The following is a 24888-nucleotide window of genomic DNA, read 5'->3' as shown; positions in this document are numbered from 1 at the left end:
GCCCCGCGGGGTCCGTGTCCCTGGAGACACGGCAAGAACACACTTCACCCAGGAGCACCTGTGATTAACTTTCTCAGAGTACACGTCTAAGTTTTATACTCCTCACTGGAAAGACAGATTTAATGATTGCTGTAGGAAGACAACAGATCAAACTCAGAAGGTCAGCTATTAATAGTACATCAGTATTTGTGTGCCATGACAAAGTCGGTCTGTTCGACTCTGTTCAAAACTGTACAAAGCTGAACTAAATGAGTGGATGGAAGTTGCACCCAGGTTGTACCAGGGGTTGATGAGCTGGAGTCCTTTAGTTCCACGTGATAGAGCTGTTTGCCTTCGTTTGACCGTTTCCACCTGCTTAAGCAGACGTCAGGAGCAGCTGGGTTACACATTTAAAGAAAAAAAACAACATTTTCCAGATGGTACTCTACATGTGGCTATATTTTGTACTAATTGATCAAAACATGTTACAGACGAAGTAGAAAGTCCCCTGCAACAGATATTGTGTCTTAACTAAAACAGTACTAATTACAGTCTCACAGTAACTTTTAATTTAGTCTCATCGCTTTAAATTTCAGCTGATTTAGCTGAACTCCTGCCAGGTTTAACTGGTGAGGTCATTGTGAAGCCGCACAGTGCAGAAACTCTGAATCTACTGCAGTGGCAAACCGAAATTAATCCTAAAGTTCCTGTCCTAGGCCAGTCAAACTGAGCAAGTTTTTAGATAAAAAAAGAGTATAAAACAGGGGGCATGGTGGAGCAGTGGTCCTCACTGTGGCCCCCCAGCAAGAAGGTTGTGGGTGGAGCCCCGGCTGCAGCACGGGGTCTTTCTGGGTGAGTCTCCATGTTCTCCCTGTTCCTGCTGGGTTCTCTCTGGTACTCCAGCTTCCTCCACAGTCCAAAGACATCAAGAGGGGACCAGGTTAATCCAGACTCTAAATTGACCGTAGGCGTGGCTGGGAGAGCCAATGGTTGTCTGTCTCTATGTGTTGGCCCTGCCATGGACTGGTGACCTGTCCAGGGGGAAGGCTGCTGGGATAGGCTCCATCCCCCCCCCCCCCCTGACCCTTAACAGGATAAGCAGAAGAAAATGGATGGATGGAAAAATGGATGGAAAACTATAAAAATGTTATCACACCAAGAATCGTCAGAATGTGATGGCGGGTCATTGTATGAATCGTGTCTCAAGCTTCTTGGAGCCACACCCACACCAATGAAAGGTAGCTGGGTACATGTCAGACAGCTCCACCTCCACCTGTTCTTAGATAAGGACGAATTAGTATGAAGCTCCTTCTTGTTTGTCAGATTTGATCATTGCAGTTTCATCAGTTTTCATTTTGGTTCGCCTCATTTGCCACCTGTGTTTTATGTTGCAGCTATGATTGAGAAGCATTAAATGTGAGCTTCATATATCAGTGTTGGTAGAGTTATGAGCTGGAATCTTTTATTGTTGTCTGTGGAGCCAGAGGACGTGACAGAGTAATGTTCACGCTGGCCCAGAGCCCAGTCCTCTCACCCCGCAAGCCCATCAGTCACATGAATCTTTCTAAACTTTAGGTGAATAAAGGTATTGGGCTTCAGTATGCGCACTACTAAAATACTCCATGACAAAACAGCTAGCTTGCCGGACACTCACGCCTTTGTGGCTGCAGTGTTAGCATTAGCTTGTGGGCTACTCACGTCTGTGTGGCGTCATGAACCAACAGCACCGTTTGCCCAGGCGTCTTGGGTACTTACACTGACCCAATCATCAGGTCCTTGGTACCCATTCCTGTTGCAAGAGTCCTCTTCCCCAAGGTAATACCATTACCCACCATTACCAACAAAAACTCACAGTCTTCTGACTAACACATCCCCAAGTTCCATCAACTCTGCATCTCAAGAAGGGTGGTCACAGAAGGCTTGAAACTATACATGCGCAATGAGGTCTCAGCTGGATCCCTGCTAGTTTTAGCTGCTGTTGCTAGCTTCCTGTGGCAGTCAGATCAATAATCGAGTACTATCAATGAGAGGGAGTGCTGCTGTGCTGAACATCAGCACGACTGTGATTGGTCAGTCATGTAGCTGCATAGTAGCACAACCAGCACAACTAGCGCCCTCTAGCTTCTTTTCCTACATCACAGCAGGGCATCACACTTTCAGGCATGTAAATTTGTCTGCTTGTTTCCATTCATTGTGCAACCAGAGGAAAAGGCATCTGATGAGAGTTGCTGTGGTAGCATGTGTGACTCCACTCAGCGCCACCTCTGCTCTGACAGTAACCAGCTCCATCACTTCCTGCTCTCAGTGGATCATCCAGTAACTTCTTAGCGAGCATTCAGACCTGCCAGATGAACAATGTTTGCTGAGGTTGTATTTTCTTACTGCTCCAATACTTATAATCAATAATTTTTAGCTGTAGTCTCCATGTTTGTGTTCAGTATCTCACCTGAGACCACTCACTGCCATGACCTCCCTCTCCCTCTGTTCCTGAATGGCTGTGGCTCTCTTGCTGAGGCTGGTGTCACAAGGCTGTGTCCCTGCCTCTTTACACATCCTGGGTAACATCTGTGACAGTTTACTCCCAGGCGAAAGGTTGTGTACCAAAGCCGTCTGTGAAAGCTGCTTCCCTCCTGGGCTGCAGATAGAGGGCTTTTGTACCTGGTGATATCTGTTTTGTTTGGGCGGTGCTACTGGGCAGAGGGGATTTCCTCGCTGCTCAAACATTTCACTGCTCTGATTTCTGTCTCTTTCCAGGGGGTCTTGGTGGTTTTTAGTTTCTTCAGTGAATCTCACGGTGAAAAACTTGGCTTCGTTCTCGTCATGTTGAAGCTCCTGATTCCTCTCTTTGCCCCTGCATCAAAAGTGCAGCTGAATGTGGTGCCAGACCTTGTTCAGTAAACCCTTTAGCTTGACTGGATTCAGTGTTGCACTACATTCTAAGACACGCTGGTCTCAGATCGTGGGATGATGTGCAGCATCAAATTCCAGGAACGTTCCACAAGGTCACTGATGTAGCGGTTTAAGCCAGCCTGAAGCCCAAGGTGGTCCAGTGGATCCATGAAACCATCTCCAGACTGTCTTCAGCTCTGTCTTCTCAATGGACTGAAGGTCAAAGTTTATTTTTTGGAAGCAGCCCGGAGCCCTTGTTGTTTGATGAACTGCATCAGCTTCTCTGTCAGGGTCAGCTGGTGTCACAAAAGCACACAGGGCGTTTGCAGGCAAATATCCTGGCTTGTCTCCTTCTCATCCTCTTCTGATGACAATTCTAAATTAAAATCAAAATTTATCTCAGGAAAGATGTCCATGTCTCTGTGGAGTTAGTTGCAACGTAAGCTGGCGACCGACAGTTTGCTGTTGTGGCAACCAACCAGTGTATCAACTCCTGTGACGTGGAGTGATAGAAACATCCTGCTGCTGCTGTGCGCCATATCAGAACCGTGGAAAACCTCTTGTCCAATCAAATCACTCGGTCAGAACTAACTGATGTACAATTTTTAATATCTCGGATGCAGTATGGCTCAGTGATTATGTTTCCTTTTTAGCCATCCGCTAAAAAGACAGGCCGCTTCATTTCTGAAAAGAACCATATAGATTTGATCAAATCTCCTGCGTGCATGGTTGGATTCTGCATGCTATGACATTTTATTGCTTGAGTTGAGTAATGGTGTGAGGATGAGCACCCTGCCGTACACTCAGCAGACACCCCTGCCAGTCGCAGGCAGCTGAGCATGTGCAGTTAATATTGAAGCTGCTGCAGGTGGAGCCAGAGACGGCAGGTCATCCGGGTCAGAAGATGATTCATTGGAAAGGAAAAGAGAACAAAGTTTAGATACAAAAACCTGTTTTCAGTTACTGGACTTTTTATCCAATCTGTATTTTTGGATCATTTGAAAATTTACAGTTGAACATTTATTCAAACAAAACCAGGTGAGGCGTTTAAAGGGACAAATCACTTTTTGGTGCAGCACATGAAATGTGACCCCGACTCCACGCTGCTTTCCGTTAGAAGTCGGATACTTCTAAAACTGGAAACCACCGCTTGGATCCAAAGCAGTGTGTTGTAAATTAAAAGTTTGTTATGTTATGTTATGTTATCCCATGTAAGATCTTCATCAAAATAGAGTGTTTCCCTCAGGAATGTAATGAACAGCATGAAATGGAAAGTCAAATGTTGCCTTCACTTTTAAGTTGAACGAGCTCAGCCAGATTGGAGCGGTAACAAAAATGAGATGAAGGGGAACCAAAATGCTACTAAACAGTGCTGGCAAGCAACTTTACTGAACTTCTGTATTTTAGTGCACCTTTGAGATATCTGAACCAGAGTATTTGGCTTGCAGCGGACTAAATTTGACTCACTTCTCAATTTCAAGATAAAATATTGTACTTTTTACTCTCCTGCATTCATCTGGTCATATCAGTACTTTGAAGAGACTATTGTTAAAACCTCATCAGGATTCTGTTCTTTCAAAGTTGAAGCCTGCCAAATTCAAGAGAACCCAGTCAGAGTAGCACAACCTTGAAAGGGATAGCTGACTCAAACAAAGAAACACCAGCCTCCATCTTCTCACCATCGTGCTGATGGAGGTTCGATTCTCCGTTTGTAGTCCACAAACAACTGAGGTGAATGTGACTGATTCAAACACTAAAAGACACAACACAGACTTGAAGGTGAGTTGATACTGACTGAATTTTCATACTTGAAATGATAAAATCAGTGGTTCTCATGCTTGGAAATATACAAACGTGTTCAATCAAAGTAATCATACGGGTGAGAAAAAAGCTAAAACTAATAAATACAAATAGCAGGTCAGTTTTATGCCTAAACTTCAATCCATCCATCTATTCTCTACCGCTTATCCCGTTAAGGGTCTCGGGGGGTGGAGCCTATCCCAACAGCCTTCAGGTGAGAGGCGGGGTTCACCCTGGACGGGTCACCAGTCCATGGCAGGGCCAGCACATAGAGACAGACAACCATTGGCTCTCCTGTTCCTGAAGCTGGAGTACCAGCGAGAACCCATGCAGGAACAGGGAGAACATGCAGACTTGTGCCCGAGCCGGGGTCCCAGGACCTTCCTGCTGTGAGGCGACAGTGCTGACCACTGCCCCACTGTGCCACCCATGATGAAACTTTGCCTCAAAAATTGCTTTTCTAAGCTTTGTGAGTGAAACTTAAAGGTCTTTGTGTAACTGACCCTCATTCAAGTGCTGATAAAACAATGGATGCACTTGGAAACTTTTCTTTTTTCGTGAAAATAAAGACCTTTGCTCTGATCCATTCATTTTTCTCAAAATCACAGCACAAATATTCTGCAAGTCTTGAAATATTTATAAGAAAGTTCAATGACACCGGAGGGGAAAGAGTTAAATAGCATTGAGAGACTGAGGAAGTAGAATGGAGACTTTAACTTTCACCAGAGCACGATTTCATCGCGATGATTCTGCTTCTGCAGCATGATGGTGGAGACACGGGGAGACAAAGCAGAGGGAAAGCAAACAACCACAAAAGGCCAGGCACACAAACACATAATGTCAACCAGAAGCTCAGGACCAGTCTCTTGGCAACTCCAACTTAATCACCCCCCACCCCCCGGAGCAAATATATCCTGTCTGGAGCTTCTGTAGAAAAATTAGTTCAGCCATCCCAGGAACTGGTGTGTATTCAGCATGTATCCTCAGACATGCCCTGACTAACAATCACTGCTGCGTCAGTACACAATAACAGCAAGTGCTCTCACATCGCTGCGGATCAGACCATCAACCTGCCTGCGAAGCCACACACCTGTCTGTCACACAAGGTGGTCCAGGAAGATGACAAGGAGCAAACGTATGGACCCGCTAAAACCCAGTCTCTCTCTCTGTCTCTGTCTCTCTCTCATACATTCACTCACACGCACACACACACACACACACACGACTGTAACAAAAAGCAAGTCATACCCCGTACACGTGCTTCGCCCCGGCCTTGGCTGCAAACATGGACAAGATCCCGGTCCCACTCCCAACATCCAGCACTATTTTATCCTTGAAGACGTGCTTGTTGTGGTACATGGAGTTCCTGTATGTGAGCGTCCTCACCTCATCCTTCAGCATCTCCTGGAATAAACACACGACACACTCACATCAGCAAGGTGTTGATGCGGCCGTCCCCAACGGAGAGAGAACACTTGTGTTGAAAACATTTTGGCTGACCAGGGATGTGTGGATTTGCTTTGATTTGTGCAGTGGAGGGGTGGCAGCAGCTCTCAGGCTTCACCTAATCTTATTCTGTTTCTCTTGTCATGTGGTTTAACATTCAAATCCTTGGCTGGTGTTTCTGAACAAGTCCCAAGAAACTGCAGGCCCAGTCTGCATCTGCTCTCGCTCATTGTGAGTGTGAAGAATGTTCAGAAATGACAAAAATACACCTGACCTACATTCCACAAATATAAAAAATTCATACAGTAGGTCACACTGAGAACAGGCTCTTTTTATACCCTCATCTGTTTAGAATGTGGCAGATCTCTGCAGGGAACTACAGGTGCATCCATAAAGTGTGAATTGTGGAAATTGGAAAGAAGGAAGGTGAGAATTTATCGCAGGCTTTGTGGTGCACACTCAAGATTGAAATAAGGGTCATATGTTTCGATAAAGTCCATCTTTAAATTGCGTAAAACTGACACAAGTCTGATTTCAATTGCCTTCCATCACGCAGAGCAGGCGTCTGAAAACAGATGCAAAAAGACGGGGACATTCAGCCGACAGCTGCAGACAGTGTGGCCTCTCCCAGATGGATAGAATTGGAGTGTATTTGCCCAATTCCTCCAACAACAGAGATAATTTGAAGGTGAAGTCGATGACAATGACCTTCTTTAGAGAGGCATCATTATTTCTTTAATCCAATATCAGTTAAGATGAATCCTCAGGCCTCCTTTCTTTATTTGGCCAATAAAACAGAGAAAAAGACTCAAGGAATAGAGAGAAGTTGAAACTTATTGTTCTCTTTCTCACATGACTTCAAGAATATTTTTGAAAGACAAAGAAAAAAGAAAAAAGATGAGTCCGCTAAAATAAATGCACAAAAGGGAGCTGATGTGTGCGGACTCTTCTTTTTCTTTGTCTTCCTATATTGATTTTGAGTCCAGCACCTGTTTATGGGACGTGCGCGACTTCTCTACTTTTGCAATTAAAGAATATTTTTGCAACCCAGATAAAACCCTATAAACTCTCCTGTATGTGTTTAAAACCTGAATTTAAATATTATAAATAATTTAAATGTATAAAACATCAACATCATCCCAATTTATTTGTGTAGATGTAGATACAGAACCAAGTCACCCACATTTATGTACAACCGGAATGATTAAATGTTAATTATTTAAACATTTACCACCAGCCTGCCTCATCCATTCATGTTATTTACATTGATTTTATATTGTGTAATATTTTAAACATAAAACAAAACACAATTGAAATTAAGGAGATAATTTTCCTTAAATGTTTTTGTTTTTCTGAATTAATGAGATCATTTATTCAAAAAAGAAAACTGCACTGCTGTTTTTAATTATATAATTAAGTCGTTAAATCAGAAACGCAGAGCAGATGGTTTTCTTCTCTGAGGTGAATTCAATACACTTCTAGAGATTCCCGCTCCACCAGCATGGAACCCACGATGCCTACCGTTCAATAACTTAAGCTCTTATGTTGCATTTAATATTTCCACCCCATCTTTCCTTTCATATGTGGCTTTTCACAAGCTGATTCTGTGTATCCATTGCTTTCCTCCATGTCCCCTATCCCTGGGATTTGACATTCAAAGTTTAAATGACTTGGTTCCATTTAGTTCTTCGATGTTCCTCCTTTCCTGGGGCTGCGACCAGCTATCAGGACTCAGGTGTAACAGCCAGCGAGTGTAATTGTCCCTGACAACAGCAGATGCAGAGATTAGAAACGGATTATCCATCACCAGTTGTCACCGCCATGGGACGTACCTCATGGATACCAAAGTGAGCGTAGGAGTCAAAGTAGTAGTCTCTTGACGTCATCTCCTCTGGGTTGAGGAACTTGGCCATCTTGCCCCGTCCAGGACAGCTCGGGAGGCTGGCAGCATGGGGTGTGTGTGGCGGGAGAGGAGGTCTCGGGGCATGCTGGATGGAAGGCACCGGCTTGGGCAGCGAGGTGGGTTGTGCCGACTGGGATGGAATGATGCGGATTGGCTGGGGCTGTGGCTGCTAGAAATACAGCGGAATAGTGATTTATTCGATCTAACATTCATGGCATTGGAAACAGATGTTCTGTTCCTACCCAACAGTGAGAGAGACACTCTTTCTTTTTGCATTAGTTTTATCAGCTCTCCCCCTTTTCATGTGCTCTCCTGCCTCCAGCTCATCTGTCAGCTTGCTGGTTCATGAAACGGTTTGCTGAGTCCAAAGACATCTTTGAATCCAGAGGATACTGTGACTGGCTGAAGGCAGCCTGTCTGTCAACTCTAGGCAGAAGAAGAAAGAAAGTTCTGCTTGGCACCAAAGGTGCGTTCGCAATCACGTCCGGGTCCTGTTGGGGAGGTTCGCTGGTGTATGAGTGAAACAGAGAGATGAGCTCAGGAACACACATCCAGCATTGCAGCAATTCCGACGGTAAGCTTTCATATTCTGAATGATGAATGACCACCGAGGTGGCAGAAACATGATCTTAACGTTTGAACCGGGGAGGAAGCAGAGGAAAGAAAAATGAGAGGTTCCTGTCACAGGCGGGTCTGATGAAGGGAACTCTATACACTCTCATGCATCGAAAGAAGAACCTGATCTGCTTTTTTCTAGTTTGATGCTACAGCACAAACAAATGTGCTGGAATTCAATTGCTTGAATCTTTCATTCATTCTTTGTCATACAGACGCGCAACTTCACCCCATCTGATGCCAAAACTTTCAAAACAGTAGACACATTTACGTCTCAACAGTAACATTCAATCAAGGGCCAAAGCGTTCATCTCCAGTGCCGCCTCAAGCTTCTGGCACGAAGACATCTGTCAGGATCATGACTTTATGTTTTAAAACCTCCAACTTCACTATTTTGTTCTCTCTTTCATTCCGTAGCAACATGGGCAGCTGGTAGCAATAAAACGCTCCCTAAAAACTCAGAGCGTGTTATCAGTCAGGACAAAGCTGAAGATGAACTGGTGTGGAAAGCAGAGGATTTAGCGGATGAAAGTGACCAGTTAATAAAGATCTCACCCTGCATGTCATGCATGTGCACTGCTGTTTGATCTATTGTCAGTTTTTGCTGTCAAAAATAAAGGTCTGGTTTTTGTGGTCGAACCATTGCTGGATAAAGAGCACAACCCCAGCACTTCCTTCACAGCAGACGCTTCAGGTGAAAAATTGCTCCAACAAGCTAAAGTTGCTCAGCCACGTTTTGCTTGAGTAAATGTACAAGGATATATGTTTTTGAGAATAATGAAGTGTTCAAAAGTACATTAACTTTTCAATTTTAACGAATTGCTCATTTGTTTTCACGATGCATTTGGAAAATCGGAAACCACCGACAGTAGTGAACGAGTTCCCTGTGGAGCCACGATGAAGCAAAGTCAGGAGAAATGACTGTAAAACCTTCAGCATAGAAACGCAACTGAATTCACGCTGAATGTTATCAGCTATCAATCGGGTTTTTAAGAGGAAAATCACATTTTATAAAGAAATAAATACTACTGTGCAAATACTCCAAAATGTACTTAAAAGGTCAATATGCTTCAAAAAGCCAAAATTAGAGTTTTTTCTTTCAAGCACTCACAAATAGTTGTCTTTAGCTCACAAAGATGGTTTTTTCCCCTTCTTGCATAATTTTCTAGCTTCAGGATGCAGAAAGAGCCAGCCATGTATAGTTAGCTGAGAGCTAATGGAGCTAACAACAGCAAAGCTGTCCCAAACACCTGCTTACCAACTCTCAAGCGCTCTGTCCATCATGATATACGTCTCTTTATCCAGCCACAGGATCAGTTACCCACCAACACTTCGATATGAGCAAAAACAACCTACAAGCGCTCACAGCGAGGTGATGCGCGGGGAGAAAAATCTCTTTGTGAGCTCAAGAAACCTGAGATGAGATATCAGGCAGAGCAGGTCAATCAGAATCAGGTGCCAGCACGGGCATTCTTCACGCATCAGCTGACTTCACGCACAGATGCGGGAGCGACGATGCTGATCCGTGTATTAATGCATGCTCCATTCCACAGCTTGCACCACGTAACGAAGCATGAGACGTGTCACTGATCACACAGTTCAAATCAGCTATAACCCAAAGCAGTTGTGTGTGCAGTCTTTAATTAAAAAAAAGAAGAAGAAGATCTGTGTGGTTTACTACAGCCTCATGATGTAACCTTGAAAATAACACCAACAAAAACAATAATCACGATAACAACACCAAAGAAGAGCTCTGGTGCAGCGTCTGCAGATGCACATGGACTCAACTGGAAAAATGTGGATTGGTGCATCTCTACTTGTGGGTACTTGAGCAAAGTACACAGTAGGAGTGAAGTATTTAATTTAATAATATTAATATTTAATATAGTACCGAAGTAAATGTGCTCTGTTGCTTCCTCCCTTAAAAGATGCTGGTGTTGTGAATTATGGTGGATGTGATGTGAAATGACGTATAACATAAAACAAAAATGGGCCACCTTTATTTTAATCAGGCGATTGTAGTCATTCCTGTCAGCGTTCAACACAGTTATGGAGCCGTGCCACTCTACTCAGGAAGGAACCAGCCAGGTCCTGCTAGCTGCCCAGATGTGGGACCACGATGGCGGCCTAGTGGTGACACTTGGCTAGTGGAACTTTGAAAGAGTTAATAGTGTGTGAGGTCACCAGCAGTTGAAGTGTGACTGCTGTAACTTGCCACATCAGCACTTGATCTACAGCCACATTGATCCAGTGGGCGTGAAGTCAGGTTTCTCTCGGTGGAATTGATTTTCTTGTTTGGACCCCCATCCCCACCCCCACACAAACACACACACACAAACACACACCTACACACACACACACACACACACACACACACACACACACACACACACACACACACACACACACCTTTATGTATCTCTCTTAAACAGCCCTCCTATTTATCTTTGTCCTCTCCTCTCCTGCTGCGTTCAAAGACACAGATAGTCCCCAAAACAATGATGTGTGAAGGTACTCGGTCACAACATGGTGGACTCGCACTGGAGCTGACCTGGGTCAGCCAGGTGGGGGTGTGAGCAGGGACCCTGATGGTGGCAGCTGGTCAGACGCCAGCACACGTTCACGTGAGTGCTGCTGGTCTCGTACAGCAATGAAACGCTCAACTGGTGAGATGGAACTAGAAGTTTTTTATTTTCAGTCTTTTCCTTTCCTTCAGCAGATTTCAGACTGATCGGTACCAGGACCGGGGAACCTGAAACACATGGATGGGCGCGAAGTGGTGTCATGATGGTGGTGCTAGGACGGAGTGTCTCAGTGCCCTGTCTGTCACCTTTATTATTATGTTTATTAGATTTAATTTCGTTTCCTGAAGCTCTGTAATTTTTTCATCACTGAATCACCATAACAGGCAGTTATGCAGTGTTCTCTCTATTCACTGTCTTCCATTCTTTCTCTCTGAGCCCTGCTGTGACTGAGGTAGCTCTCTGAATACTCTGTTAGTCATATAATACTGGCCCACTGTTTTGCTGTGGTCAAGCAACCTGGAAATCAGAACTCTAACTTCAGGAATCACTGCGTCCATGCTGAGGCCAATTCAGAGGACACCGCTAGGTCAGTAGCTAATATGCTAGCTCGTCACAACAGGGACAGATATTAAAATCCCACGATCAGATTGAAACTAAACATATTTCACATATTACACAATTAACATCTCAAACTAGGTATGAAAATGTTAAAAACAACAAACAAAACCAAAACATGTTTATAGCAATGACGTTGCTGACATCCAAGTGACATCAAGTCCAGGAACTCGGAGCTCTGAAATGACAGAATCCCTCTGGACATTGTTCAGTTCATTTTCCCGATATGGAGCTTGTGTTTTCTGAATGCAGCATCAAAGTTTAGAGAAGTACACTTGAAGTACTCTTTACCTGGAAACTTATTATACAAATCTAGTTTTCATTTGCACTGCAAACACAGCGATGTCTGCTCTGGACTATTCGTACATGGCTTCAGGCAGTACAAGATATAATATGATAATGACTAGCCAAGATTTAAACAGATAGAAAATGAACCACTGATTCAATACACACACACACACACACACACACACACACACACACACACACACACACACACACACACACACACACACACACACACATACAAACACAGTTCCCACTAGTCAGACATTTTACTTGGGCCTTGCTTTTTCCTGTACTATGTGCTGAACCATGTTTCTCAGAGGTCTTGACAATATAAAGCATAAAGCTATAGTTTTAATGCATTCTAACTGTAACTTTTTAATGCATTAATAACAACCATGAGAAGTGGGTGCCCTTTGACCCCTGAATTTATAGGTTTAATTTCACTTAATGTTTTTAGTGGCAATAAATTCGTCAGAGAATAATGGTGCTTTTAGATGAGGTTTCCTATGAGCCTACCAAACAATTCATAAATGATTAATAAACTCGCTGTAGGGCAGGAATACTGCATTATTCAGTCATTCATCGTCTTCCGCTTATTCCTTTCTATTCAGGATCGCGGGGGGGCTGGCATCTACGGGCGAGAGGCGGGGTTCACCCTGGACAGGTTGCCAGTCCATCGCAGGGCCAACACAGAGACGAACAACCATTGGCTCTCACATTCATACCTACAGTCAATTTAGAGTCTGGATTAACCTGGTCCCCTCTTGATGTCTTTGGACTGTGGGAGGAAGCTGGAGTACCAGAGAGAACCACAGGAACAGGGAGAACATGGAGACTCCACACAGAAAGATCCTGCGCCCAAGCCGGGACTCGAACCTGGAACCTTCTTGCTGTGAGGCCACAGTGCTGACCACTGCTCCACCGTGCAGCCCGAATACTGCATTATGTTTTTTTTAAAATAAGCCTCAACAAGAAGCATTAACTATAATTATAATTACAATTATAATTGTCAGTAAACTTTGAGTTGGATAGCGCACAAGAACAAACATCTCTTTTTCAGCAGAAGGGATCATTCTCAGTGTCTGACTGAAAAAAAGAGCAGAACTTGATCAACAGCTGGTTCTACGCCAAGACTCAGAGATGTATAATCACACGACGGGTCCACAGAAGGGCTGATTAAAGATGTCAGGTTTAATGGAGAAGCTGATGAGTGCTGTCTAAAAGTTACAGTGCAGAAAAAGAGAGGCAGCTGGAAGTCTGAGTGCTGTCAGAGCAGAGCAGCTGCAGGAAGAAGGTGGCGTGCGCCCGTGCTGCTGATGCTTCAGGCCGATAACTGGCTGAACTTTGCGTGTCCCTGCGTGTCAGTATCACATCACAGGCAACGTTTCTCATGACCTCCAGGAGGGAAGGCAGTCACTCTCATCATGATGAGCATCCTGAAGCTTGTAGTCAGGGAAAAGTCCTCCAACTGTCTGGGAATCGTTCTCCTGCCTCAACATTTGGGTTCTTCTGATAACCCAAACCCTCCAAAACAGCAGCGGAAGCATCATGAGATGTATCAGGTACCGTGCTTCCATACTGATACTGAAAGTTTTAAGAAGTGCATCTCATGAATATACAGTTCTTGCTTTGAGGGAAATTTGGGTGATGAATAATGTATGATGGAGCAACACGCGTGAGGCTGTCTCCAACTTCACAGGCTGTTTTCATCTTTTAAGACAAACCTGCTCCCACGATGTGAGGAGAGGGAGGGATGGAAGGAGGTAATGAGATGTGTCAGGCTGGAGGTCAGGGCTTTAAGTGAACTGAGATTTGGTGATGTGATTGTTGGGGGTCAACTATTCATTGCATCATTGGGTTTCCCTCTTACTGAGACCTGAGGGACACCAGCACGTTTCCTGCAGAGCTCCCAGGGTGCTGCAGTACCTTGGACAGCACGAGTCAAGTCATTTCATTGAAGCAGCAACACATTTTTATGTCTCATTTAAATCAGTTTGCATGCATGCAAACATTAATGCACACATTCAGACACTGCATGAGTGGAGACTGTGGCAGACAGAGTGGAAGGGCAGATCTCCTGCTCAGATAAAACCCTGAAATCCCTGCAGAAGCACCAGAACCTCGCGAGCTACACGGTTGAAACAGAGGCTGCTGCAAGACGATGTGATGCACATGTGGAAGTGAAGCTCACTCCATCACACACACACACACACACACACACACACACACACACACACACACACACACACACACACACACACTTGTCTGACGCTTAATTGCTGCCTTCAGTGCCTGTTTCGGCTGAGTAAACATCCTAGCAGGAGGATACTGCTGTCTCACTATCCGGACGCTCCCCGTCTGCATTAGTCCGAGATGCAACTTTTAAAGGCAGGACTGAGGGACCCACTGAGGTCTCTGACAGAGTCCGAAAACTGAGCTCTCTAATTTGTAGAGAAATCAAAGGTGTCACTTACCTCACTGCTCTCCGACTCCGCCATTTTTCTCCTGAGCAGCATGCAGCGGGACGAGTGCTTAATTCCCATAAGAGCCCGCAAAATGTGCTTAGAAGTAAAGAAGGGTGAGAAATGCAGCTCCTGATGACTGGGCTCCAACGTCTTTATCAGTGATTTTGTCTCATTCCAAATCTGTAAGGTTCTTTTTCATTCTAGGGCTGTAAAAGCACACAGACACGTGAGGTCCTGAAAGCGGTGCTGCCACAAAGTGCAGCTTCCATGGTGCCAAAGTTTGCGGTCCTGGAGAGCGTCATCAGCCGAGAAGAGACGGGCTCACCAGCATCCTGACACACCGCTGTCTCACGTGAGGATCTCAGCAGCCTGATGGTCGCCAATACACTCTTTCACGTTGATTCCTCTACCGCAACATTGTTGCTAAAAATAGTCTCGCCGCCGCTGTTACCTCACACACAGAGAAGACTCGCAGCTGCATACACGCACAGAAATCTGATGAGTTCACTCTCAAAAGGCACCCACGTGTCTCATAGTGCCCCGCGCGAGCATGGAAGCCCACCCACCCACTCATCGATGGATCTCGCCCGGAGTCCAGACCGTCGCTGTCCGGGTGCTGAACACTGCAGGAGAAGTTGAAAGTTGCTGAGAATCGAGGAAGCTCTGCATGAAGTGGCCACTCCTGGTCAGGGTGCTGACGGACTGAGGGCTGGATCAGAGCCAGCTGCTGTCCAGCTGACAGAAGCTTCACCTGCACCAGCAGGACCACCCCGGAACACTCTCTGGTGTCACACCATGCTCTCTGATGTCACACCATGCTCTCTGATGTCACAACACGCTGTCTCTGACGTCAGAACGCACTCTCTCTGAAGTCACAAAACACCCACTGTCTCTCTGACGTCTGGAAACAGTGTGGTGTAAAGTTGTATTGTCCCTTCCATGGTGTCATGTTGTGGAGTTCAGAGGGATTTCATTTAGGCTGGAATGTTGAGGGACTATTTTAGTGGAACGTATGTAGGACGCTCTGGTGCTGTAATGTCCCACTGACCTTCCCAGGCAGTCATGAGGTGTCAGAGGGTTGAGAGCCTCTCAGGGGACGGTCAGGATTTTCTCTGGACTAATATGGTGGTCGTTCCTTCCAGGCTTCCTTTCAAAAATCCTGATATTAGTGACAGTTGTGCATTCTGGGAAGTTGATGCAAGAACCTAAATCGAAACAAACGTTGGCATTATTGTTCGGTCCTCTGAGGTCATTTAATGCCACTCTGGGTTCTAAAATCATTGTGGGAACATGGTGGAGGGACCTAGAAGAAACATTGTGTTCCCTTAACTCCCAGAAGACTGGAAGATATTCGGTTAGACCTGAATGTTCCCACCCCCTTCCCTCTCAAGAACTGCACATTCTTATCAGGGAAAAACCTAGCTGGAGGACACAAATAATCCCAGAACCTTTCAGAACATTCTAAATGTCCCCTCTTAAAATATGCTAAGGGAACATGTACATATGAGCTGTGCAGAACCATATACAGCAGGAACACTTTCTATTTTTGACAAGAACAGTACAGGACTGGAACTTTCTCCTGTCACTTTTGACGTGTCACAACTAAAAGAGGATGTATCGGGAACGTTCCCTCCTCAGTGTTCTGTAAAGTTTGGATGTTGGATGTCACCTTTAGGGAACATCATGTCCTCAGAACGTCCCATCCCTTGTTCCATGCTACCCATAGCAGAGTGGTTTTGGCTCCTACGCCCAGGCGCTCCGCTGCAGAACGCCTCGGCTGTTTCATAACTGCTACTGTATCTGGTCTCTGAAGTAGTCTGCTTTTCCACTGGAGTCTATTTTGAGGAGAGGCCATCCCTCTCCTCCACCCACACCACTCATCACTTGTTACATTATTCAACAGAGAGGGTAGGCAGACACTCACCAGGCAGTCAGCTGGCAAAAAGAGAAAAGCTGCCCAACTGTTCTATTCACTGTCATCACACACTCACACACAAACACACACACACTTAAAAATAAATGTGTTAAATGGGTACATGTATTATCTACACTTGTGTGTACCTGGGCAGTACATGTGGCAGCTGCACGGTAAGACATTGCAATTCAGTGCACCTGATAAGTGCCCAGTGTGTGGGTCCGGAGATCAATAATTCCCCACACAGACGAGCTGGTGATGCAGTCAAGCAGGTTTACCGCTAAGATGATCTCTGATCTCAGTCTAATTATTCCTCTTTCATTATGTGATGTATCATTTCTGTCAAAGGCAGCGGGCGACGTGCCTTCCTTACTGGGTCAGCTTCTCTTCTCCCAGTGGGAGGATCACAATCAGAGCCACACTGAAAATGCTTCAATTAGCTCTTCGCCTCCCTCTGATGTGTATCTTTGGGTCTTTTATCATCGCCTGGCTGATTGCAGCCGATTGTTGCCTTTTCTCCAGATAAAGAATGATGCTCAGATCAATGCTAACAGTCCATTGTCCAAAGCCACAATCATTGCTTCCTCCTCTCTTCTATGATGTGTGTGTGTGTGTTTGTGTGTGTGTGTGTGTGTGTGTGTGGTTGTGAGGAGTCATTATCTTTGAGAGAACACGACAGCCTTGCGAAGCTTAATTAGGTACTCCTGCCTCTTTCAGTTTAACATGAACTTTTTGAATTGCAGTTACACTAAGAGAGGAGTAACAGAAGGAGCAAATGGATTGGACTTCATTAAATCCAGTGTACAGTGAGAACAACTGTCAGACGCAGTTTAATTATGTGTTAGGAGTTTATTGTTCAGCTTGGACTGCTGCTAACAGATTACTTCTCTGACATTTTGCTGCTTTACTTGTGAATCCAGTACACAGGAAGTTAATTTCCACCACAGCTCTGCCAGAGTCTGACTCCAAAGTATGACCTTTACGTCAACAGCCCTGAGGTCACAGGTCACAGGTCTGATGATGCATGATCACGTCCTGCACAGCTCAGGTTGAAGTGAGGCTTCACCATTTTATGTAGAGTGCAGAAAGAGCCAGACACATTTATTTAGCTTGGAGCTAATGTCTCTAAAATGATAAGCAACAGCAAAGCTGTCTGTAAACATCTGTTTACGTGCAGTGTAACATGGTCAGTAACCCATGAACACTTTCAGTTGAGCTAAAAAGAAACTAACTTTAACTCTTAGCGTCTCTCATTTTCAGTCAGGCCCAGCATGACTAGCTGGTGTAGTCAGCCGATCATCGCTCGTACTCCATCTCGCTAGCGTCACATCTGCAGTCGTTCATCTTAAGCTCAAATAAAAATGTTCATGGATGACCATTGTTACAGATTATTGGCTGGATAAAGAAGACGTGAATGGGAATCTTTGTAAACCGATGCTTTAGGACAGTTTGGTGTTTTTAGCCATCAATCCCCATTAGCTTCAAGTGACTGGTGCTTCTTGGCTGGCACTTCCTGCATTGTGATGCTACAACGACATGATGCAGTGGTGAAAACTGTTTACAGGAGGCAAGACACTTGCGAGTATTTGAAAGGCAAACAAAACACCTTCTGGCTGAAGTACATGAACCCCGAATTACAAAACTCTGTTTTCCCAGTTTTCAAAAAAAAAAAAAAAAGAAGACAAAATAGAATGTGAAAAATACCAAAATAACAAACTGCAAGCCAGTTAGTTGTGTTGCTAAAAGAAAAAGGCTAAAATTATTGGTCCATCGCTTTTCCAGGAGCAACATGTTGTGCACAGTGAAGAAAATAGAAACGCCAGCCCAGCTAATTCCTCAAACTGATCAGTGACTATCGGAAAATCCTAAAATCCTCTTCCCTACGATGGAGTAACGGTGATGGAAATCTTTCCTTCAAATTGAGACGTAAAGTGTGTGCAGCACGCCATCAGGTCCGGGGTAGCACCTTTACAAGGGTGTTAGGGTGTTAATAGTGTGAGGTACTTCCAGTTTATGGTGCTATGCTGCTCAAAGATGTTTTACATGGGAAAGAAACAATGAACAAACAGGTTGTATTAGGGAAACAGAGGAGAAGAGATTGTAGAGAACCTGGATTCTAGGTTGGAGATTCCTTTTTTTCCACGTGAAGGGAAACTGGTAGAAACCAGTAAATGGGTTTTATTTGGCAACTTGCCAAATAAAGTGAGTAAAACTGAACGAGTCAAAATGTTTGATTTCTATAAAGGTAATATGATTTCATTTCCTACTGCATTCTTTCCTTAAATATGGGTACTGAAAAACAAGGGATTTGTAATTGTTTTTGTATCATGAAAGTATCTACTGGGTGCTAAGCAAAGTGAAGCAGTCGGCTTCCTAAAGGAGTTTCTCCTTCAGTTGAATATATGACATAATTCAGTTCATATGTAATCTGCAACATCAAATAAAAACGAATCTTTTCCAAATGTTTTTTTTTTTTATGGCAGCTGTGATGGACATTTTTTCCTTTGACAGGCAAGCTACTCACACAAAAACTCCTGGTATTTGTTATGGATGTGGAGTAGTTATTTTGATTGAGTAGAGAATTTATCTCATGAACGTCAACACGCTCAGCTTGTTGTCAAGGACTTGACATGATACATTCTGTACTTTGGGAGTAGCAGCGGGGAGCTTGCTGGACTTGGATGATTACACTCTTCCAAGTTAGTCATGGGTTTTCACCCAAAGATGTGTGCCAGAGAACAGGTACTTCATTTGCAGAAAAATATATTTGAACCAGTTGATGTGGACTTGAAGATTTGTGTCTACGCCCTTGTGCTTGTAAAAGCTTAACATATTCCACTATCAACACAAGAAAAAGAGACAAGTGTCTCATTATGGACTTTTCCTGCTGAGCTGCTTTCCTAAATAATAGAGTCCAGGATTAACCAGGAAAGTAATTCTGACAGTATTTATATAAGGTTTAAATAGGTCAGCCACATTAGAGAGAAATCATGGTTAGGAGGAGCATGCTTTCACACTTCCTCTTTGAATTACACTGGAAAAATTCTCAGAAAATATCACGTCTTGTCAAATATGAGGCTTCAGATAGCGAGGAGTTGATTTCCAATCATGAAGAGTAGAGACTTACTGCTGCCAGGTGCAAATCTAGACCCTTTACCAAGTGTTCTTATTGTACCTGCAGAGAGTTCTCCTTGTTGTCTGGCACATCAAATTGAGTCAGACCTGGGGCAGGGTCATGGGTCATGGTCTGACAGGTACCCAGGTGGACCATTCACTCCTTTTCTCATCAGTGGGTTGCCTTCCGGTGACAACTGTGAGAACCGTTGCTCTGCTGGTGGCTTTCATTCTAGAATTGTTGCCTTAAAGATTGGCTTGATCAGCCTTGTCAAGGAGATGTGAGGGACAGCTGGACACTTATACTTAGGTATGGCAACATATCTCGGAGTCAGAGGCAGAGGACAAACTGTGGAGGCATGATAGGCAGCAAGCGGCAAGAGACAATGTGGGGCAGTTTAGTTCATTGCTTGCTTCTTTTAGCTACAATCAAGTGAAGAGTTGCTGGAGTTGGCTGTTACTGTGACATCCCATCCAAATCCAAGTTAACCTGAACACTGTTACATTTGTTTTTCCACCCAAAAGCAGAGAATGACGCTGAGGGTGGTATTTGAGGCATCCACATCCACAACAAATCCCAAGCCAGGATCCCAGTGAGGAAGAGAATTGGTCTTTGGGTCTCTGGAGTGCAGCTTCTGCCTCAGGGGTCTAGGAAAAGAGGGACTTGGTTGAGATGAGCTGAGTGAGAGGGGCTGCAACACAGTTGTTTACCATGTTTACATGCACACCATATTCCAATTAAGGTCCATTTTCTGGTTGAGGTAATTTTCTGAATAAGGTGGTCAGCACTGTCGCCTTACAGCAAGAAGGTTCTGGGTTCAAGCCCCAGCCGGAGCACGGGGTCTTTCTGTGTGAGTCTGCATGTTCTCCCTGTTCCTGCTGGGTTCTCTCTGGTACTCCAGCTTCCTCCACAGTCCAAAGACATCAAGAGGGGACCAGGTTAATCCGGACTCTAAATTGACCGTAGGCGTGGCTGGGAGAGCCAATGGTTGTCTGTCTCTATGTGTTGGCCCTGCCATGGACTGGTGATCTGTCCAGGGGGAAGGCTGCTGGGATAGGCTCCACCCCCCTGCAACCCTTAATATGGATGGATGGATGGGTTTGTCTTTATTTGTTCCAAGTTGCATAAGTTACACTTCTCCACCTGGACAGTAGGAAGCGCTGTAACACCAACTGGACATGTGTTCATCTTGATTTCTAGAATAAATAAATATCGTCAAGAGGAAGTCTTGAGGGCCTGGAACAGCGGGAATGTTGACGGGACTGAAGGGCATCACAAGACACTCATGGTTACATGTGGTCCTCTACTCATCTCCTGGATCTCTCTCCTGCATACTGAGGTGAAAAGCATGACACAGTTCAGTGAAATGGTGAACTGATGGAGGGAGCTGAAAGCTGAGTCACCGAGGGGTCACGGCTGTTTCCTTGCAACGTTGATTCTGTTAAATCCCAGGGACAGAGGGAGGGATGCTTCTCCTCCACAAAGAAAAAAACCTGCTCTCACCAGAGATGTAAAATCCACTGATGAGGGCTGTATATTGTATATTTTTAGACACTTTTTAATGGCACAACAGGATGTTTGGTGTTGCAAAGGGAAGGAAAGTCTCAAGAACACTGAGATCATTATTATTAAAATTCTACTCACAAATACTTGAAAATATCCCTTTTAAAATCCCTCCATTTTCTTCCGCTTAGCCTATTGGGGGTCGCGAGGCTGAATCCTATCCCAGTGGCTTTTGGACAAATGGTTGGGTTCACCCTGGACGGGTCACCAGTCCATCGCAGAGCCAACACAGGCACAGGGAGAACATATAGACTCCACACAGAAAGATCCCGTGCCCGAGCCGGGACTCGAACCCGGAACCTTCTTGCTGTGAGGCGACAGTGCTGACCTCTGCACCACCGTGCTGGCTCCTTTTTAAATGTGTATAACAAATAAATCACTGCATACATATGGTATCTGCTTCTAGAAAAACTTCATGTTAACTACACACAGTAGCACCAAATCAGCCATAACACAACCACTGAAGTGAATAACATTGACTACCTCATGACAACTCTATGACCCACCCAGGGGTGGGAGGCAGGAAAATTGGATGAGCGCGAGGATCTGAGCGCAAGGATCTGAGCAAATTTTCTTCAAAAAAGGCCAGACAGTCATGGCTAGTCATGGTCAGAGCAGCAGGACCAAGAATATCGCATCATGCACCTGGTTCTCCTTAATGGCAGTGGCCATTTACAGTACAATGAAATGACCAGCCACAATGCCAAAATGGTTCAGAAGTGGTTTGAGGACCACAACAGTGAGCTGAGGGTGCTGACTTGGCCCGGAGTTCCTTCGATCGCAGTACGACCGAGCATCTGTGGAATGTGATGGACAAACTCGTCTGATCCACCTCACAACTTACAGGACTGACAGCAAGGGCCAACAACAAAGTTTGGCCTCAGGCTAATCCAACATTAGATGGCACGCTAGTACATCAGATTATCACGAAAGGCCCAATCAAAGGCTGAAAAAGGAAACTGATTAATAAAACAATGGTGAGTGTCTTGTTGTAAACATGCTAAACACTGGTGTCAAACAAGAGGAAGGTTGACAGCCATTGAGCAAAGCAAGAAGAACGGAAAGACAACTGTATTCTTCCAAGCTGTTTCTAACCAATTAAGCAGACATTCATTGTTGCTGTGGCTGGTGCCCATCAACACATCCACTCATGTCTGTCACTGACACTTCAGTTCACAAGAGGGCGAGTGGTGCAGCAGTGATACTTTCCCGCTGTCTATTAGTTGGAAATTAGCAACAGTAGAGAGAGCAATCACAACAACACAGGGTGTGCCTGTTTCTCAGCGTAGCACAAAGGCTCCAACAGACAAATGAGACTTGAGTCAATACTCAGATTTGACCCGGCCTCTATCGCCTCGTCATGATTTCAGCCCAGCTGACTTTGAGTCAGAAGTCTTCAGGTGTCTCATCAACAGCTGCTTGTGGCTCAAAGACACCTGCTTGTTTGAGTTTGGTTTCACTGATTTCTTTGACGCCCTGAGGATGTTGAGGCAATGATTTGGTTACTTTGGCATTTAAATGAATGATAGGAGTCTTTTAAGTTGACAGCCGCTGATGAAGAACCACCTTTGCACTCTCAAAGAGTTGCACGCCAGTGTGTTTCTGTCTTCCAACAGAAAACTTTCCAAATTCACTGACTTTTGTTCTCATCGTCGGGTTTTTTCAAAGACAAAGTCATGTGTTCCAACTCATTATCAGGTGCTCGGCGGAGCACTCTAGGTTGCTGCATAGAGAGGAAGTTGGCAGAATTCACAGACTGTTTATTGTGTTGTGAATTTGATAAGGAAATGTGGTAGTTGCAGTTAACTTATGTCACGCACACACACACACACACACACACACACTCACACTCACACGTTTTAATGTTTGAGAATCTTTTTGATGTCCTTTGTGTTTGCGTCCTTGATGGGACTTAGAGACACACGACAAACTGACAAGTTTTTTGTTCCATGCCGCTCTGAAGTCGAAACAATCAGACCCGCTGCTGTCAAACCCACCCAACTGCCTTCGTGTTCAACTACATTGCTTTGCTTAGAGTTTTTCTTTAGATGCTGTAACTTTATGCCGATCACAGTATAACTGCCATATGAAAATATATTCCCTTAATCCAAGAGCATATGGCATAAATAACAAACACATGCAGAAACTGGGATTTGTACCATATTTGAATGAGACTTGTGTCACAGAAACAATGCAAGAACCTTACCATGTCCCACTTTTTGATAACTTGTAGAAAGTAAATAAATGTTCTCAAATAGAACAATAAATATGTACATGTTCAAAACCCTGAGTCAGGGCTTTCTTTGTTTCAGTCGTTCTACCAAGCAACGCCGTGAGAAACTGAGATTATGCTGAGTGGTTTGAGTGATGTCACAGCCACAGATGGGAGGGAGTTCGGGACATGACCTACAATGCGTCACTGGACGAGAATTAGACAGATGCCGCACTCCATTAATGTACACTAAGCAAAAGCATAACATAAACAACTAGTTAATAACCAGGTGTGACTTGCGGTATATAATCCTCATTCTCTTGTCCTCTCTTCCTCAAGTTCCTGCAGATAGGAGACACTCTGGGGAAAGGATCCATTTTTAATGACCCAACAGCAGGAGGAGCAGCATGGAAATGGGCCACAGTAGAACCCAGCAACAGGACCACTGGCACATTTTCATTCTGTGCAGGCATTTCAGGGAGGTAGCTTTCTGAAATTCGTACAAACACATGCAGTTCCCAACGCAACAGCCTTTGCAGGGTGCTAGCTCAAGCTTTCAGTGGCTCAGTGGCAGAGAACGCCAACATGATGCTAACATCATGTGAATGTATACTATGAACCAATTTTTGATTTTTCCCCTCATAGAAAGGTTCATAATAACCCATCCATCCATCTTCTCCCTCTTCTCCTGTTGAGGGTGGTGGGGGTGGAGCCTATCCCAGCAGCCTTCCCCCTGGACAGGTCACCAGTCCATGGCAGGGCCAACACATAGAGACAGACTATTGGCTCTCCCAGCCACACCTACAGTCAATTTAGAGTCTGGATTAACCTGGTCCCTCTTGATGTCTTTGGACTGTGGAGGAAGCTGGAGTACCAGAGAGAACCCAGCAGGAACAGGGAGAACATGGAGACTCACCCAGAAAGACCCCGTACTGGAGCTGGGACTCAAACCTGGAACCTTCTTGCTGTGAGGCGACAGTGCTGACCACTGCACCACCGTGCTGCCTCACAAATAACCTTTATTGTGACTTATGTTTCCCAAAAGATTTTAATACACTTCATTCACTTTTCAGGTGAGATTAAAAAACTGCAGGGGAAGTTGCAGGAGCGTAAACTGTCTTTTAGGCGTACGGGGTGGGAGCACACGAGCAGTGTCTGACCCCCTCCCTGCGGGTGAGCCCAGATTTACCGTGAAGGATGTTTCCTCTTCTCCTCAGAATAATATTCATAATTTTATTTAAATAAAGCGCTTTCCTAGAAACTCACACACTTTACAAAGAGCAGCAAGCACGTTAACATATGACAAAAAAAATCAAGCAAGTATATTAAACAGGAATTACAGGTTAAAGCCGTTCTGAAATGATGAGATTTGATGAGGGATTGGAATGTTGAGGGATTGCCACAGTCTCTGATGGGTTTGGGGAGAGAGTTACTGGGGGGGGGGGGGGCAGCTAAAGAGAAGGTCCTGCCCCCCCAGGCTGTGCTCAGTGCTGAGCAGTAGTGAGAAGACATTTACACCATGGTGAGTGGAGATGACGGGAAAGACTGAGCTAGGGGA

The 24888-nt window shown here is 44.8% G+C and overlaps 1 protein-coding gene across 2 annotated transcripts in view; it reads right to left on the bottom strand.

Moving 5' to 3' along the window:
• The window catches only part of prmt8a (protein arginine methyltransferase 8a), a 30429-nt gene extending 15394 nt beyond the window's left edge, over window positions 1–15035 (bottom strand). The window contains exons 1-3 of one of the 2 annotated variants that reach the window (XM_086208157.1): window positions 14535–15035; window positions 7947–8186; window positions 5917–6072 (exon numbers count right to left, since the gene is read on the bottom strand). In XM_086208157.1, the coding sequence (XP_086064283.1) occupies window positions 5917–6072; window positions 7947–8186; window positions 14535–14603 (465 nt within the window). In that variant the 5' untranslated portion in view covers window positions 14604–15035. The remainder of the gene's footprint in view (window positions 1–5916; window positions 6073–7946; window positions 8187–14534) is intronic. The other variant, XM_086208158.1, reaches the window with a different exon arrangement.
• Between the last annotated feature and the right edge of the window lie 9853 nt (window positions 15036–24888).

The sequence above is a fragment of the Aulostomus chinensis genome, chromosome 7 (assembly GCF_037954235.1).
Source record: "Aulostomus chinensis isolate RoL2024-O1b breed Wild chromosome 7, RoL_Achi_v1.0, whole genome shotgun sequence".
In the NCBI taxonomy this organism is placed as follows: Eukaryota; Metazoa; Chordata; class Actinopteri; order Syngnathiformes; family Aulostomidae; genus Aulostomus; species Aulostomus chinensis.
The sequence above is the reverse complement of the archived record's forward strand: the minus strand, read 5'-3'. Positions and strand labels throughout refer to the sequence as shown.